Below are 13,377 nucleotides of genomic sequence, written 5' to 3'. Positions count from 1 at the left end.
CAAGCAGAGTAACAGAACCACGGTCCTCCTGCGACAGAACCAGAAGGAAAATAAGATGTAATGAATTGACCTCCTAGGGCCCATAAAGTATGGCTAAGCAATATGGAACTAGATTCTTCATCAGTACAGATCAAAGTCAACAATGAGCTATGCAAATTGACAAACTTGAGGAAAATCTACCTGGAAGGGGAGAATCAAATAAACAGAGAAGAATATTATGATTTTCAATGATGGGAGCTACAATATTCTCTTCATATTTTGTTCAAAGAAGTCACAACTTCATGGAGTCAGAAAACAAAATACAAGTGGCCCCCCGACTTACTATGGTCTGACTTATGATATTTTCAACTTATGATGGGTTAATCAGGAAGTAATTTATCATAACTTGAGGAGCATCTGTAACATTTAAGATGTTGGAAAACCAGGGAGGTCAGTTATGTAAGTTGCTCTCTCTCATAACTTAAAGTTGGCGCTGGGTTCAGAACTCATGTCTTCTGACTGCTGGTCAGTGTTATTTCTAATGTGTTTACTTGTTTTAAATTTGTAATGAGTTGTCATAAATGTCAAAATAAAGTCCCCTTGATTGATTGCAGTGTGATAAAGACAGTGGTAGAAATCATGGCTTCCTGAGCAGGAACTATTAGACTGATTTGTTAAGACATGTTTGTTTTTGCTGCATCACTCATGTTTTGGTAATTTATGTCTGGATTTAAGTCCAAGTTCTTTCCCTTACTGAATTACCTAAAACATCTTCAGATGGCCCGTGTCAGTCAGCAAGGCTAGTCCTGGAAACTTGAACAAATACCTAGAGAGCCATCAGGTCCTGGGAAATGTCTAGCTCGTTCTTTTCATTTTATAATTTCTAAGCACTGTGCTAAATGCAAAGAACTGTTAAATGATTGCTTTTAAGAACACGATTTTTTAAAGGTAGTATGTAATATAAAAAACCAGTCACACTCAACTTTTCAAATATCCTAATAACATACATTATTTCAATATTACAATTTATATTATCTACACATACATCCCTTCACACATTTTTACAACTTATATGTTTTGTTTCACATATATTTACTGCGTATACTTCACCCATTTCCCCACCAAGACTGAACAACACTTGAAAGCACAGATGATTTATTTTGATGATTTATTTTTCTTATTCTTTTTTCCATGCCTTGTAACTTCTCACAAGACCTTATAGAATATTTTATAGGATAAGTGTCCAGTAAGTGTTGTTTCCTGATTAAATGACTAGGAAATACTCTTCAAATGTGTAAAGGTCATTGCAAGGTCTGGTTTAGACAGTGCTTCCTCTATTTAGTGGACAAGAAGTAATACTACATAGAAGAACAATTAGGTTATATATCAGCGAATGCTTTTTAGCACTCAGGATAATGAAACATTTGTATAACCAAAAGTTATATAAGAAAGAAAGGCAGCAAAAATTTATTGAGCACTTCAGGCGTGTAAAGTTTGTTATGCATCTGACCTTATGGAATTCTGACCATAGGTTAAAAAGACATTATCACTAGCCCCATTTAACAAACAGAAAACTGAAGCTCAGGGAACTACATAAATTGCTCACATTCTTTTAGCTAGGAAATGAATAAAATTCAAACCCAAGTCTTATGACTTTAAAGCTATTATTACATTAGGCTGCCTTCAGCTTAGATGATGTTATGGCATCTAATGATACTGTTTGAAGATAAACAGCATGTATCTGCCTTACAGAGGAGTTTGGAGAAAAAACATTTTGGTTTTTAAAAAATGTTTTCTTAGTTTATGAATACTTCCCAATTTTTCTTGTGTTTCCCCGTAATAACCACCATGTTTCCAAAAGAAATATTTAGTGGCAGTAATTAATCTGTACATAATGTATTAATTTCTCAAAGTACATTTTATTTTAGCCCGAAGACAATGTCTTCCGGGTCATGAATTTATAGCACTCGACTTTGCACAGAACTTCTCCAAAGAGGTAAGCCAGTGACTCTCCACACATTGTCAACGAACTCTTTTCCTTTTCCCCATTGTTCCCCAAAGAGTTTTCCTCACCTTTATGTGTGTAGTAAACATAAATTGTACTTTAAAAATTTAATTAAAAGTCTCCACAGTAGGAATGTAATTTGAAAGTGAAAATTTTATACCACTTCTAGACAAAAGTTAGGGGCAACTAAATCAAAACCGTAAAAGAGTTTGAGAGAAGAGAAGAAGTTTCTTCGCCTGCACACAGAACCCACACTGGAGGCTGTTAGCAAGGGTACTCCAGATGCTGCATAAAGCAAGTAATCTTGAAAGGGAGCAGGGTAACAAGTGATTAAAATAAAACAACAAAAACAAACAAACAAAAAAAGAGTTTAAAGCCCTTTGACACGTGCTACAAAATGGATGAGCCTTAAAAATATGCTAAGTGAAATAAGGCAGACACAGAGGACAAATAGTGTATGATTCCTAATATGAGATACCTAGAATGGGCAAATTCAGAGAAATTGAAAGTGGATGAGAGGTCACCAGAGGCTGGGAGGAGGGAAGATAGGAAGTTATCGTTTAATAGGTACAGAGCTTCTGTTTGGGATGATGAGAAAGATTTGGAAATGAATGGTGCTGATGGTTATATAACAATGTGCATGTATTTAATGCCTATGACCTGTACACTTAAAATGGTTAGAATGATAAATTTTATGTATATTTTACAATTTTAAAAAAATCCCCCAAATGGAAATATACAGATAGCTAACATGACATATGAGCTACAAGGGAAATAAAAATGAAGTACATTAAGGTGTAACTGAGGCAGAGATAAATAATGAATAAAGAAATAGAACTAAGGAAAAAAAAAATGGGACTACATCAAACTGAAAAGTTTTTGCTCAGCAAAAGAAACTATCAACAAAATGAAAAGACAATCTACTGAATAGGAGATATTTGCCAATGTTACATTAATAAGGGATTATTATCCAAAATTTATGAAGACTTTATAAAACTCAATACTCCTCCCCCCCCAAAAAAAAATCCAATAAAAAATGGGCAGAGAACCTGAATACACAGTTCTACAAAGAAGAAACACAAATGGCCAATAGACATATGAAAAAATGCTCAACATCACTAATAGTAAGAGAAATGCAAATTAAAACCACAATGAGATATCACCTCACATGTGTTAGAATGGCTATCATCAATAAATCAACAAATGCTGGTGAGGATATGGAGAAAAGAAAATCCTCATGCACTGTTAGTGGGATTGCAGACTGGTGCAACCAGTATGGAAAACAGTATAGAGGTTCCTCAAAAAATTAAGAATGAAACTGCCTTATGACCCCATAATTCCAGTTCTGGGTGTATATCTGAAGAAACTCAAAACACTAATTCAAAAGAATATATGCACCCCTATGTTCACTAGAGTGTTATTTATAATAGCCAAGATATGGAAGCAACCCAAGTACCCATTAATAGACAAGTGGATAAAAAGTGGTGGTACATATATGCACTAGAATGTTACTTGGCCATAAAAAAGAGTAAAATCTTACCATTTATGATAGCATGGATAGACCTAGAGGGAATTATGCTAAGTGACATTAAGTCAGTCAGAGAAAGACGAATGCCATATGATTTCACACATATGTGGAATCTAAAGAACAAAATGAACAAGCAAAATTGAAACAGAGTCATAGATCCAGAGAACAAACTGATAGTTGCCAGAGGCGAGGGGGTTGAAAGGCTGGGTGAAAAAGACGAAGGGATTAAGCAGCACAAATTGGCAGTTACATTACAAAATAGTCACAGGAACATAAAGCACAACGTAGAGAGGATAGTCAATAATATTGTAATAACTATGTACGGTGGTAGGTGAGTATTGGCAAAATAGGAGAGAACATTTTATAAAGTATATGATTGTCTAACCACTGTGCTGTACAACTGAAACTAATAGAAAATAATATGTAATGTAAACTGTAATTGAAAAAATGGAACTACACACACAAGAAAGCACCTTGATATCTTCGAATTTGGTTGTGGAGGAGTGTGATAAATACTCTATTTCTCTCACACTAACATGGTAAGCCGTGGTTTTTATTGGAGTTCTATGACAACTTAGTGTCTTGTCATTAGCTGACAAAAATCCAGGGCCAAATATATAGTAGAATCAGAGCTGCGGTGGCAAGGCAGAAAGTGCATAAGTAGTAAAGGCAAAAATAGCCTTGGGAGGTTGAAACAATAATAATAGGGAGCAGGTGGATTCATGGGATGCTACAGGACAGCAGGGGTTTCCGGACTGCTCATTCCCAAGGTGCTTATTATACCTGTGGCAAATACCACAGTCTCCACAACTCTTAATATATAGCTTAATATCTCAAAGCAGATGGACTGTGTCATTCATCTCAAAGGCAAATTTGACTTAAAGTTTGAAATGCAGATACTTCTTCTTAAAAGGAATTCTTCTCTTACCTCCCAGATCTTCTCCAGCTGTTCAAGGATGTTGGAAACCCCAGGAAACAGAGGTTGACCCTGGAACATTTCAATAAAGATGCAGCCTGCACCCCTAGCAAAAGAGATAAGGGGTCAACCTGACACTTTCAAGGAAATCATACCTGCAGAACTGAACTACTAGCATTTCTTCTCCCAAGAAACATTTTGGGGGACAAATAGAGGCCACATGCTATTAAAAGTATCATATTAGGGGGAATAATTCCCTTTGCCAACCAAAAATAAGAACAGCCTACAGCTTTTTGTTAAAAGGGAACGTAACCAGCTTTAGAAACACAGTATAGGCCCTGGCCGGTTGGCTCAGCGGTAGAGTGTCGGCCTGGCGTGCAGAAGTCCTGGGTTCGATTCCCGGCCAGAGCACACAGGAGAAGCACCCATTTGCTTCTCCACCCCTCCCCCTCTCCTTCCTCTCTGTCTCTCTCTTCCCCTCCTGCAGCCAAGGCTCCATTGGAGCAAAGATGGCCCGGGCGCTGGGGATGGCTCCTTGGCCTCTGCCCCAGGCGCTAGAGTGGCTCTGGTCGCGGCAGAGCGACACCCCGGAGGGGCAGAGCATCGCCCCCTGGTGGGCAGAGTGTCATCCCTGTTGGGCGTGCCGGGTGGATCCCGGTCGGGCGCATGTGGGAGTCTGTCTGACTGTCTCTCCCCGTTTCCAGCTTCAGAAAAATACAAAAAAAAAAAAAAAAAAAAAAAAAGAAACACAGTATAGTTAGCAAACATTTTAACTCACTCAAGCTCATTAACTATCTATAAGGAAGAGAAAGTACTAAACCTCCAAACTGAATACTCTTTCACTGAATCTAAGATGCTATCATTCATTGTAAGAGGCACCACTATTGTGCTGTTAAGAAACAAGAAACCTGCAAGTTAAACTATGACATGCTCAGAAATGTTTCTTTTATACTTATCAAAAGGGCTGCTATTCATTTAATTAGATTATTTTATCATATGTCAAACTTGTGTATGCAAAAACTAGAATATTAAGTGAAAGAAATTGGTTTTGGTGGTCCTGAAAATTTTTCACATTTAGCATTTGACTCAGACGCTTTGATGTCTGTGCTTATCCATGGTATCATCCTCTATATCAGGAGTTTGATGACACAGCATGTCTTAAAATAATCCATTAAAGAACTAAGTAAGAGTCATTAGTGCTGCACTCCTAAGCTGACCTTGCAATTACGTAGAGTTTGCCTGCTTTTGATTCCTGCTTAAAAAATGCTGCTAAGCATGTCTGATTCACTCCCTTTCCATAACTGTTTGGTTCCTAGGGGCGGGGGCGGGGGATAGAAAAAGAAAAAAGAAACGCTTTTCTGTCTGCATGACTTTTCCAAGTCACTGACACTATTTAGCAAGTTTTGATGCAGGCAAATTTGATGTTCACACATGTGCAATGGTAACTGCAGTCACAAGTGCACCCTGGCTGATGGCTACTGTAAGATACTCCTGACTATAAATTGCATCCTGATTTAAGATGCACCAAGAATATGCATCTTAAAATAGATTACATATTGTGAAATGTTTTCTTTCCTATGTAGTCAAATAAGAGGGTGGTTCTTAAGAGGTAGTAAGAAATAAGATTTATTTTGCTACTAATGCCATTTTTATTATTCTAAGTTCTTTGAGTGATAAAAGCGGTTCTGGTGACAGATTACAGAGATTATCCCCATGGTCCAATACTTGGACTTCAAATCTTTTTCACCTTAACACATATATTTGCAAATGTCTTTAACCATATTGACATTTTTTGTGTGTGGCATGACAAAGAAGGATATCTATGTAAAACATTTTATTATAAATAATTACATTATTAAAGATTTGTATTAAATATGGTCTTTAATAATATTCATATGTATTTATCCTATATGATAAATTTTTACATTTTCCATCTGATGGTAGACATATGTTCTTTAATTTACCTTAACTTGATTGTGTAGGAGAAAGCAGATTTATTTATAAGCAAGGTTAAAAATAATTTTTATCTTGTGTCTGGTTTAGGGACAGAATATATATATATATAAAATTAAAATCTACCTGTATTTTATTATATCTAAAAAGACAAAAAGCTATTTTCATGAATTAATCAACTGGCTTATTCTTTTTGTATTTTTTTGAAGAGAGAAGCAGGGAGGCAGAGAGAGACTCCCACATGTGCCTGACTGGGACCCACCCGGCAAGCCCACCAGGGGGCAATGCTCTGCCCATCTGGGGCATTACTCCATTGCAACTGGAGCCATTCTAGTGCCTGAGGCAGAGGCCATGGAGCCATCCTTAGCACTCGGGCCAACTTTGCTCCAATGGAGCTTTGGCTGCAGGAGGGGAAGAGAGAGATAGAGAGAAAGGGGAAGGGGAAGGGTGGAGAAGCAGATGAGTGCTCCTCCTGTGTGCCCGGGCTGGGAATTGAGCCCGGGTCTTCCACATGCCAGGCCGACACTCTACCACTGATCAACTGGCTTATTCTTAAAATTTTGTGTATGTAATATATATAAATAAAAGTCATCAGACTGAGTTTTACAAGCAGATCCCCCCAACAACAGGTGGTTTTTATTCCCAATTTTTTTTTTTTTTGTATTTTTCTGAAGTTGGAAACAGGGAGGCAGTCAGATAGACTCCCGCATGCGCCTGACTGGGATCCACCCGGTATGCCCACCAGGGGGCAATGCTCTGCCCATCTGGGGCGTTGCTCTGTTGCAACCAGAGCCATTCTAGTGCCTGAGGCAGAGGCCATGGAGCCATCCTCAACGCCCGGGCCAACTTTGCTCCAATGGAGCCTTGACTGCGGGAGGGAAAGAGAGAAACAGAGAGGAAGGAGAGGGGGAGGGGTGGGGAAGCAGATAGGCACCTCTCCTGTGTGCCCTGGCCGGGAATTGAACCTGGGACTCCTGCACACCAGGCCGACGCTCTACCACTGTATTCCCAATTTTTAAAAAGCCAATTTGGAAATAATAGCCACCATATTTAATTTTTACAGATTTTTCATGTATAGGAGGCATCTTGACATATGATATAAGAACTCTGATTGGACAAATGTAACTTAAGAATCTAATGAGTAGTATCTTGAGCTAAATTTTTAGAACTATTGTCATATTAAAGCTTTTCATTAGCTTGTCTTTAAATATCCTTTACTTTCTTTTTGTGCTTGTCTTTAAAGCAATTGATATAAAAGGTATAAATTAAACAGTATATGAAATAATGAAAAACTGTCAAATGGTTAAAAACCATCCTGGTTGCTAGTGATGGTCAACTATGAGATAAGCCAACTCAGAAACCGAGGTGGTGAATACCATCAAATGGTCTCTTCCCACCACCCCTCACACTTTCTCTATATGTACTTGAAAGGTCTTATACCATTTCATTTTGAAATGAGAAAAAGTTAAATATCCATACACATGTGTGTGATGTATTAAGTATATATGCAATTGTTTATTAACTGATACAAAACAGAAATGGAAATGTACCAGGTTTTGAAGACTTGAACCAATTCTGTATCCAGTGCCCTAACACCTTCCAGAAAACTCACAGGCTCACCAACCACCAGCAGGCCAGAAGGCATTTTAAGCAAGGTTCAAAACCATAGTTATTACTAGATATAAACCTGTAGTACACTTTTTAAAAATAACTTTTAAAAAATTGATCTTAGAGAGAGAGGAAGGCGGAGAGAGAAAAAGAAAACATTAACGTGCTATTCCATCCATTAATGCATTCACCGGTAGACTTCTGCATATGCCCCAACCAGGGACCGAATCCACAGCCCTGGCGTATCAGAATGATGTTCCAACCAACTGAGCTATCCAGCCAGGGCTATAGTCCACTTTTTTGCCTCCCTCAAAAAGTTTTCATTGCTTATGAAAAGCTGTTGCCTTTTCATGTCTTTTCATACTAGTGGCTCTAGGGAAACAATAAGGAAGTCCTCTCATTACACAATTTCTTAGTGTATTTTATCTTCTACTCCATGAGGGCAGTGTACAAAATTACATAAAATATACCGGAGAAAGCTGGACGTTAAGGTCATTATGCAGGTACTCTAAAGTAACACAAGATGTTTGTGTTACAGAATAAAATACTAATATTTGGTTGAAATTCATCGTGATTGGTATCATACAGGCATGAGTCTTTCTTTTTTTAAAGCTTCACTTAAGAGCAAGTTAAAACTTTCTCATCTAACAAATCTAGAGTCTAAGGTTACACATATATAGTGTGTGCACAACCCGTGTGCATACATGCATGCACTTAAAACACATATAAGACAAACAAAATTCCTAAATCAATTACATTTTAGTACCTAGAATATCCATAAGAACCATAAATATTTACCTCAAGTTTGAAAGACAAAAGCTGTTCTCTAGGTGTAAGCACTGCTCTTTGAAAACCATACAATTCATCTTTCTATTTTTTATTTGTTCTTCGAAACTGTTCTATATTTTTTATTCATAAATAAGTCATGTGACTTTTATATTTTTTATTTGCTTCTTAAACAAGTCATGTGGCTATCATCTATTTTGCCCACCCCAGACTAGCCTTAAGCAAATGTTTGAAATATTCTGAACATTCAGATCCTGATGGGGAACCAGCTTCTATTTCCTTTTATTCCTCTGTTTTGTTCTGACATCTTATTCCCATGGCTCTTCTTACCCTACCTATCTTTAGGCTTCTCAGAGGATTTAGGCTCTGTGGAGATACCCTTGAGGCAGTTCATGAAGAGGAAGGGGAACTTCACACGAACAGAAAGAAAGACCCTATGGCCTCACACAGTGAATCCTTCTAGAAAGGAGAGAGGCACTGGGCCATTTTATTGCTCCAACTGTAGTTCTTCAGTTAAGTTGGAGGAAACAGCTTACATGTTTTCTGCTTTTTCTGGCTCTCTTCCTAACCTTTTCTCTATTCTAAGCAGGAACAAATTCTTCCATCAGAGAGAAAAAGATTCCTCAAATTCCTTAGGCAATCTCTGGGGAAATAAACCATCTCAGGAGTTTCAGGTTTTAGGAGGAGCAAGGAGCATATAAAAGAAGTCATTGGGAGGAATGAATAAATATTTCATTTTTCGCTGTTGTAATTAATTCAGAACAACCTAATACTGTGTATGGCAGTGACATGACATTTCCATTTGCTTTTCCCTGGGCCACTCTTTATATTTGGAAGTTTGCAGCCAGAAATTTGCCATCTCTTAGGCAGGGACAACTTTCTGCAGTTCTAAAACCAGCAGCTGCTTGGAGTCAGTTTTGAATACAGCACTTTGTGTAGCAAAATAGTTCTTTCTTTAAAACCCAGTTTAACACAACAATGAATGAACTTTGAAAGCATTATGGTAAGTAAATGAAATTAGATATGGAAGGACAAGTATTGTATGATTCCACTTACATGAGGTACCTGTTTCTGCTCACAACAATTAGGGGACATTTTATTGCTTCATATTCATTTAAAAATATCCCCTAATTGTTGTGAGCAGTATAGAATAGTCAACTTTGTTTTTTTGGGGGGGTTTTTTTTTGGTTGTTTTTTTTTGTATTTTTCTGAAGCTGGAAACGGGGAGAGACGGTCAGACAGACTCCCGCATGCGCCCGACCGACCAGGATCCACCCGGCACGCCCACTAGGGGCGTCGCTCTGTTGCGACCAGAGCCATCCCCAGTGCCCGGGCCATCTTTGCTCCAATGGAGCCTCGGCTGCGGGAGGGGAAGAGAGACAGAGAGGAAGGAGAGGGGGAGGGGTGGAGAAGCAGATGGGCGCTTCTCCTGTGTGCCCTGGCCGGGAATCGAACCCGGGACTTCTGCACGCCAGGCCGATGCTCTACCACTGAGCCAACTGGCCAGGGCTAGAATAGTCAACTTTATAAAGACAGAAAATAGATTGGTGATAACCAGGGCTGAGGGGTGAGAGTCACAGGTAGTATGTTTAATGGGTACAGAGTTTCAGTTTGAGATAATCAATGGTAAGTTCTAGATATGGGTAGTGGTGATGGTTGAACAACACCGTGAATGTACTAAACGTCACCAAATAGTACATTTTAAATGATAAACTTTATGTTATGTAAATCTTAATGCAATATAAAAAAGTAAAAACAAAAACAAAACAGTGTGATCATTCTAAAACTTTGGGTTTTTTTCGCTGAAGTTGCTAATGGAATATTTTAAAGTCTAAAAAAGTAGCAGAGAGAGAAGAGAAGATGTTAGGACATTAGAGAACGTTGGTTGTAAATTCTGAAAATAACCAATATGTCCTACTTGTTCATTTCCCAAACTCTAACCATTTGCCCTGGGCCTCCTATCGACCCTGCTGCTACCAGGGCTCCTTGCACTACCGTGTTATAATTAGTTTTTTTAAGATAAATGGTCTAATCTTCACCACTATCATCTGCCTCCTTAAAGGCATTCAAGTCTGAACACTAGGCCATTGCATGGCCTAGCAGAATAGTAATTTTTTCTTTTTCTTCCTTGTCAATTAGAAATCTCCCTTCTCACTTCCCCTCTTATCACAAGAAACAGGAAAGAAAAGGGGGAAGGAGCATAAGGGGTATCCCAATGTAAACATCCAATATCTCACAATTATGTAGAACGTGAACAATATAGTAAACTCAATGGAAGATGCCTACTGCTCTTTTTCTACATTACTTTTTGAGTTTTACTGGGTGAACAACAATATTAGTGAAATGAATAAATTTTATTTTATAAGTATCACCATTATTCAAGGTTAAATTAATGAAACGTTTCTTAATGAAATAATGTATATCCCTCTACTTGCACTAAAAAGAATACATAGTTTAAGAGACATTTACAGCCTGACCAGGCGATGGCACAGTGGATAGAGTGTCGGACTGGGATGCGGAAGACCCAGGTTCAAGACCTCAAGGTCACCAGCTTGAGCGCGGGCTTATCTGGTTTGAGCAAAGCTCACCAGCTTGGACCAAAAGTCGCTGGCTTGAGCAAGGGGTTACTCGATCTGTCTTAGCCCCACGGTCGAGGCACATATGAGAAAGCTATCAATGAACAACTAAGGTGTCACAATGAAAAACTGATGACTGATGCTTCTCATCTCTTTCTGTTCCTGTCTGTCCCTATCTATCCCTCTCTCTGACTCTTTCTCTGTCTCTGTAAAAAAAAAAAAAAAAGAAAGAGGCATTTACAGAACTGGGCTGGGTGACTCAGTGCAAGCCTCAGGAAAAAATTACCCAGGATGCAGCACACAAAGTTGAGGAGATGGAAAATATGAAAGAGAGCATAAGAGACAGATGCGGTCTAATAATTTTTCACTGGAGCTCCAGAAAGTGAGAAGGGAATAGAGGCAACATTCATATAGAAAATGACTAATGAAAAACATGGATTCATAACTGGAAGAAGCACAATATATCAAGCAGGGTAAGTAAAAAGAAATTCACATTAGACAACTTATAGTGAAAACTGCATAATAACAAAGACAAAGAAAAACAAGAGATACCTGCAAAAGAAAGACAATAAGGCTAAAAGCAAAATTCTCTGCAATTAGGCTAAAAGCAAATTCACAACAGCAACAATAGAGAACAAAACAGTGGAATGTGGCCCTGGCCGGTTGGCTCAGTGGTAGAGCGTCGGCCTGGCGTGCAGGGCTCCCTGGTTCGATTCCCGGCCAGGGCACACAGGAGAAGCGCCCATCTGCTTCTCCACCCCTCCCCCTCTCCTTCCTCTCTGTCTCTCTCTTCCCCTCTCGCAGCCAGGGCTCCACTGGAGCAGGGTTTGCCCAGGCACTGAGGATGGCTCTGTGGCCTCTGCCTCAGGCATTAGAATGGCTCTGATTGTGGCAGAGCGACACCCCAAGATGGGCAGAGCATCGCCCCTGGTGGGCATGCCGGGTGGATCCTGGTCGGGCGCATGCGGGAGTCTGTCTGACTGCCTCCCCATTTCCAGCTTCGGAAAACTACAAAAAAAAAAAAAAATTGGAAGACAATATTACAAAGGTGTTAATTAGTCTCATAATGTTCTATAATTTGAATAAAATTCCAATAAAAATCTCACTAGGATCTTTCATGAAATGTGAAACACTGAATCTAAAATTTATATGAAATAATCAAAGGGGAAAAATATCCAACACAGTCCAGAAGAAGAGTAAGTGGGCGACTTGTCCTACTAAATGTCAAGTATTATTACAGAGTTATAAAAATTAATACGGTGTAACACTGGTTCAGAAACAGATAAAGTGACCCTCAGCGGGAAGGAACAGAAAGCACAGAGACGGACCAATCATCTAGAGAAATTTGATATACGAGAAATTTGAGATAGCAGATAGCTGAAGAAATTGGGGTCAGACAATTGGTTAGTATATAGAAAAGTCAACTTCCAATGTATCAAAGAGTTAAAATAAAAGGAAAAAAACTTTACAATTTTAAAAAGAATGTACAGGACAATATCATTCTGACCTCAGGAAGGGAAGGATTTATAAACAAGAAACAAAAGGGCCAACCATAAAAGAAAAAATTTACATGGTCAGCAATGTTAATTAAAATTAAGAAATTTTGTTCATAAAGACAACATAAGGATGTGAAAACATAAGCCATGGCCTGGGGGAAGCTACCTGTAACACACATAACTGATAGAAGGTTAATATCCAAAATACAAGAACTTCTACAAATCTATAAAGAAAGGGAAGGAAAGGAGGAGAGACAGAGAGAGAGATAGAAAGACAGAAAATAAAAGACAAACGGGCATTTCATAGAAGAGAAAACACAAATGGCAAATTTAGATCTTAATATAATATCATACCATTCTACCCACTCGAATTAGCAAAATTAAGAAATCTATTATTATAAAAAGTTGGTACAGATGTGAATAAGGGACTATAATACACTGTTTGTGTATAAATCATTACAAACAACCACTTTTGGAAATCTATTTTATGAAGTTAAACATTCACATACTCTGTGACACAGCAAATCTAC

The 13,377-nt window shown here is 38.4% G+C and overlaps 1 protein-coding gene across 2 annotated transcripts in view; it reads right to left on the bottom strand.

Annotated features, from left to right (window-relative positions):
* Positions 1-13,377, bottom strand: part of CDK15 (cyclin dependent kinase 15) — a 106,537-nt gene that overhangs the window by 48,380 nt on the left and 44,780 nt on the right. For both annotated transcript variants that reach the window (XM_066279797.1, XM_066279799.1), the window contains exon 9: positions 4,441-4,534. In XM_066279797.1, the coding sequence (XP_066135894.1) occupies positions 4,441-4,534 (94 nt within the window). The remainder of the gene's footprint in view (positions 1-4,440; positions 4,535-13,377) is intronic.

Source organism: Saccopteryx bilineata, chromosome 5 (assembly GCF_036850765.1).
Source record: "Saccopteryx bilineata isolate mSacBil1 chromosome 5, mSacBil1_pri_phased_curated, whole genome shotgun sequence".
Lineage (NCBI taxonomy): Eukaryota > Metazoa > Chordata > Mammalia > Chiroptera > Emballonuridae > Saccopteryx > Saccopteryx bilineata.
The sequence above is the reverse complement of the archived record's forward strand: the minus strand, read 5'-3'. Positions and strand labels throughout refer to the sequence as shown.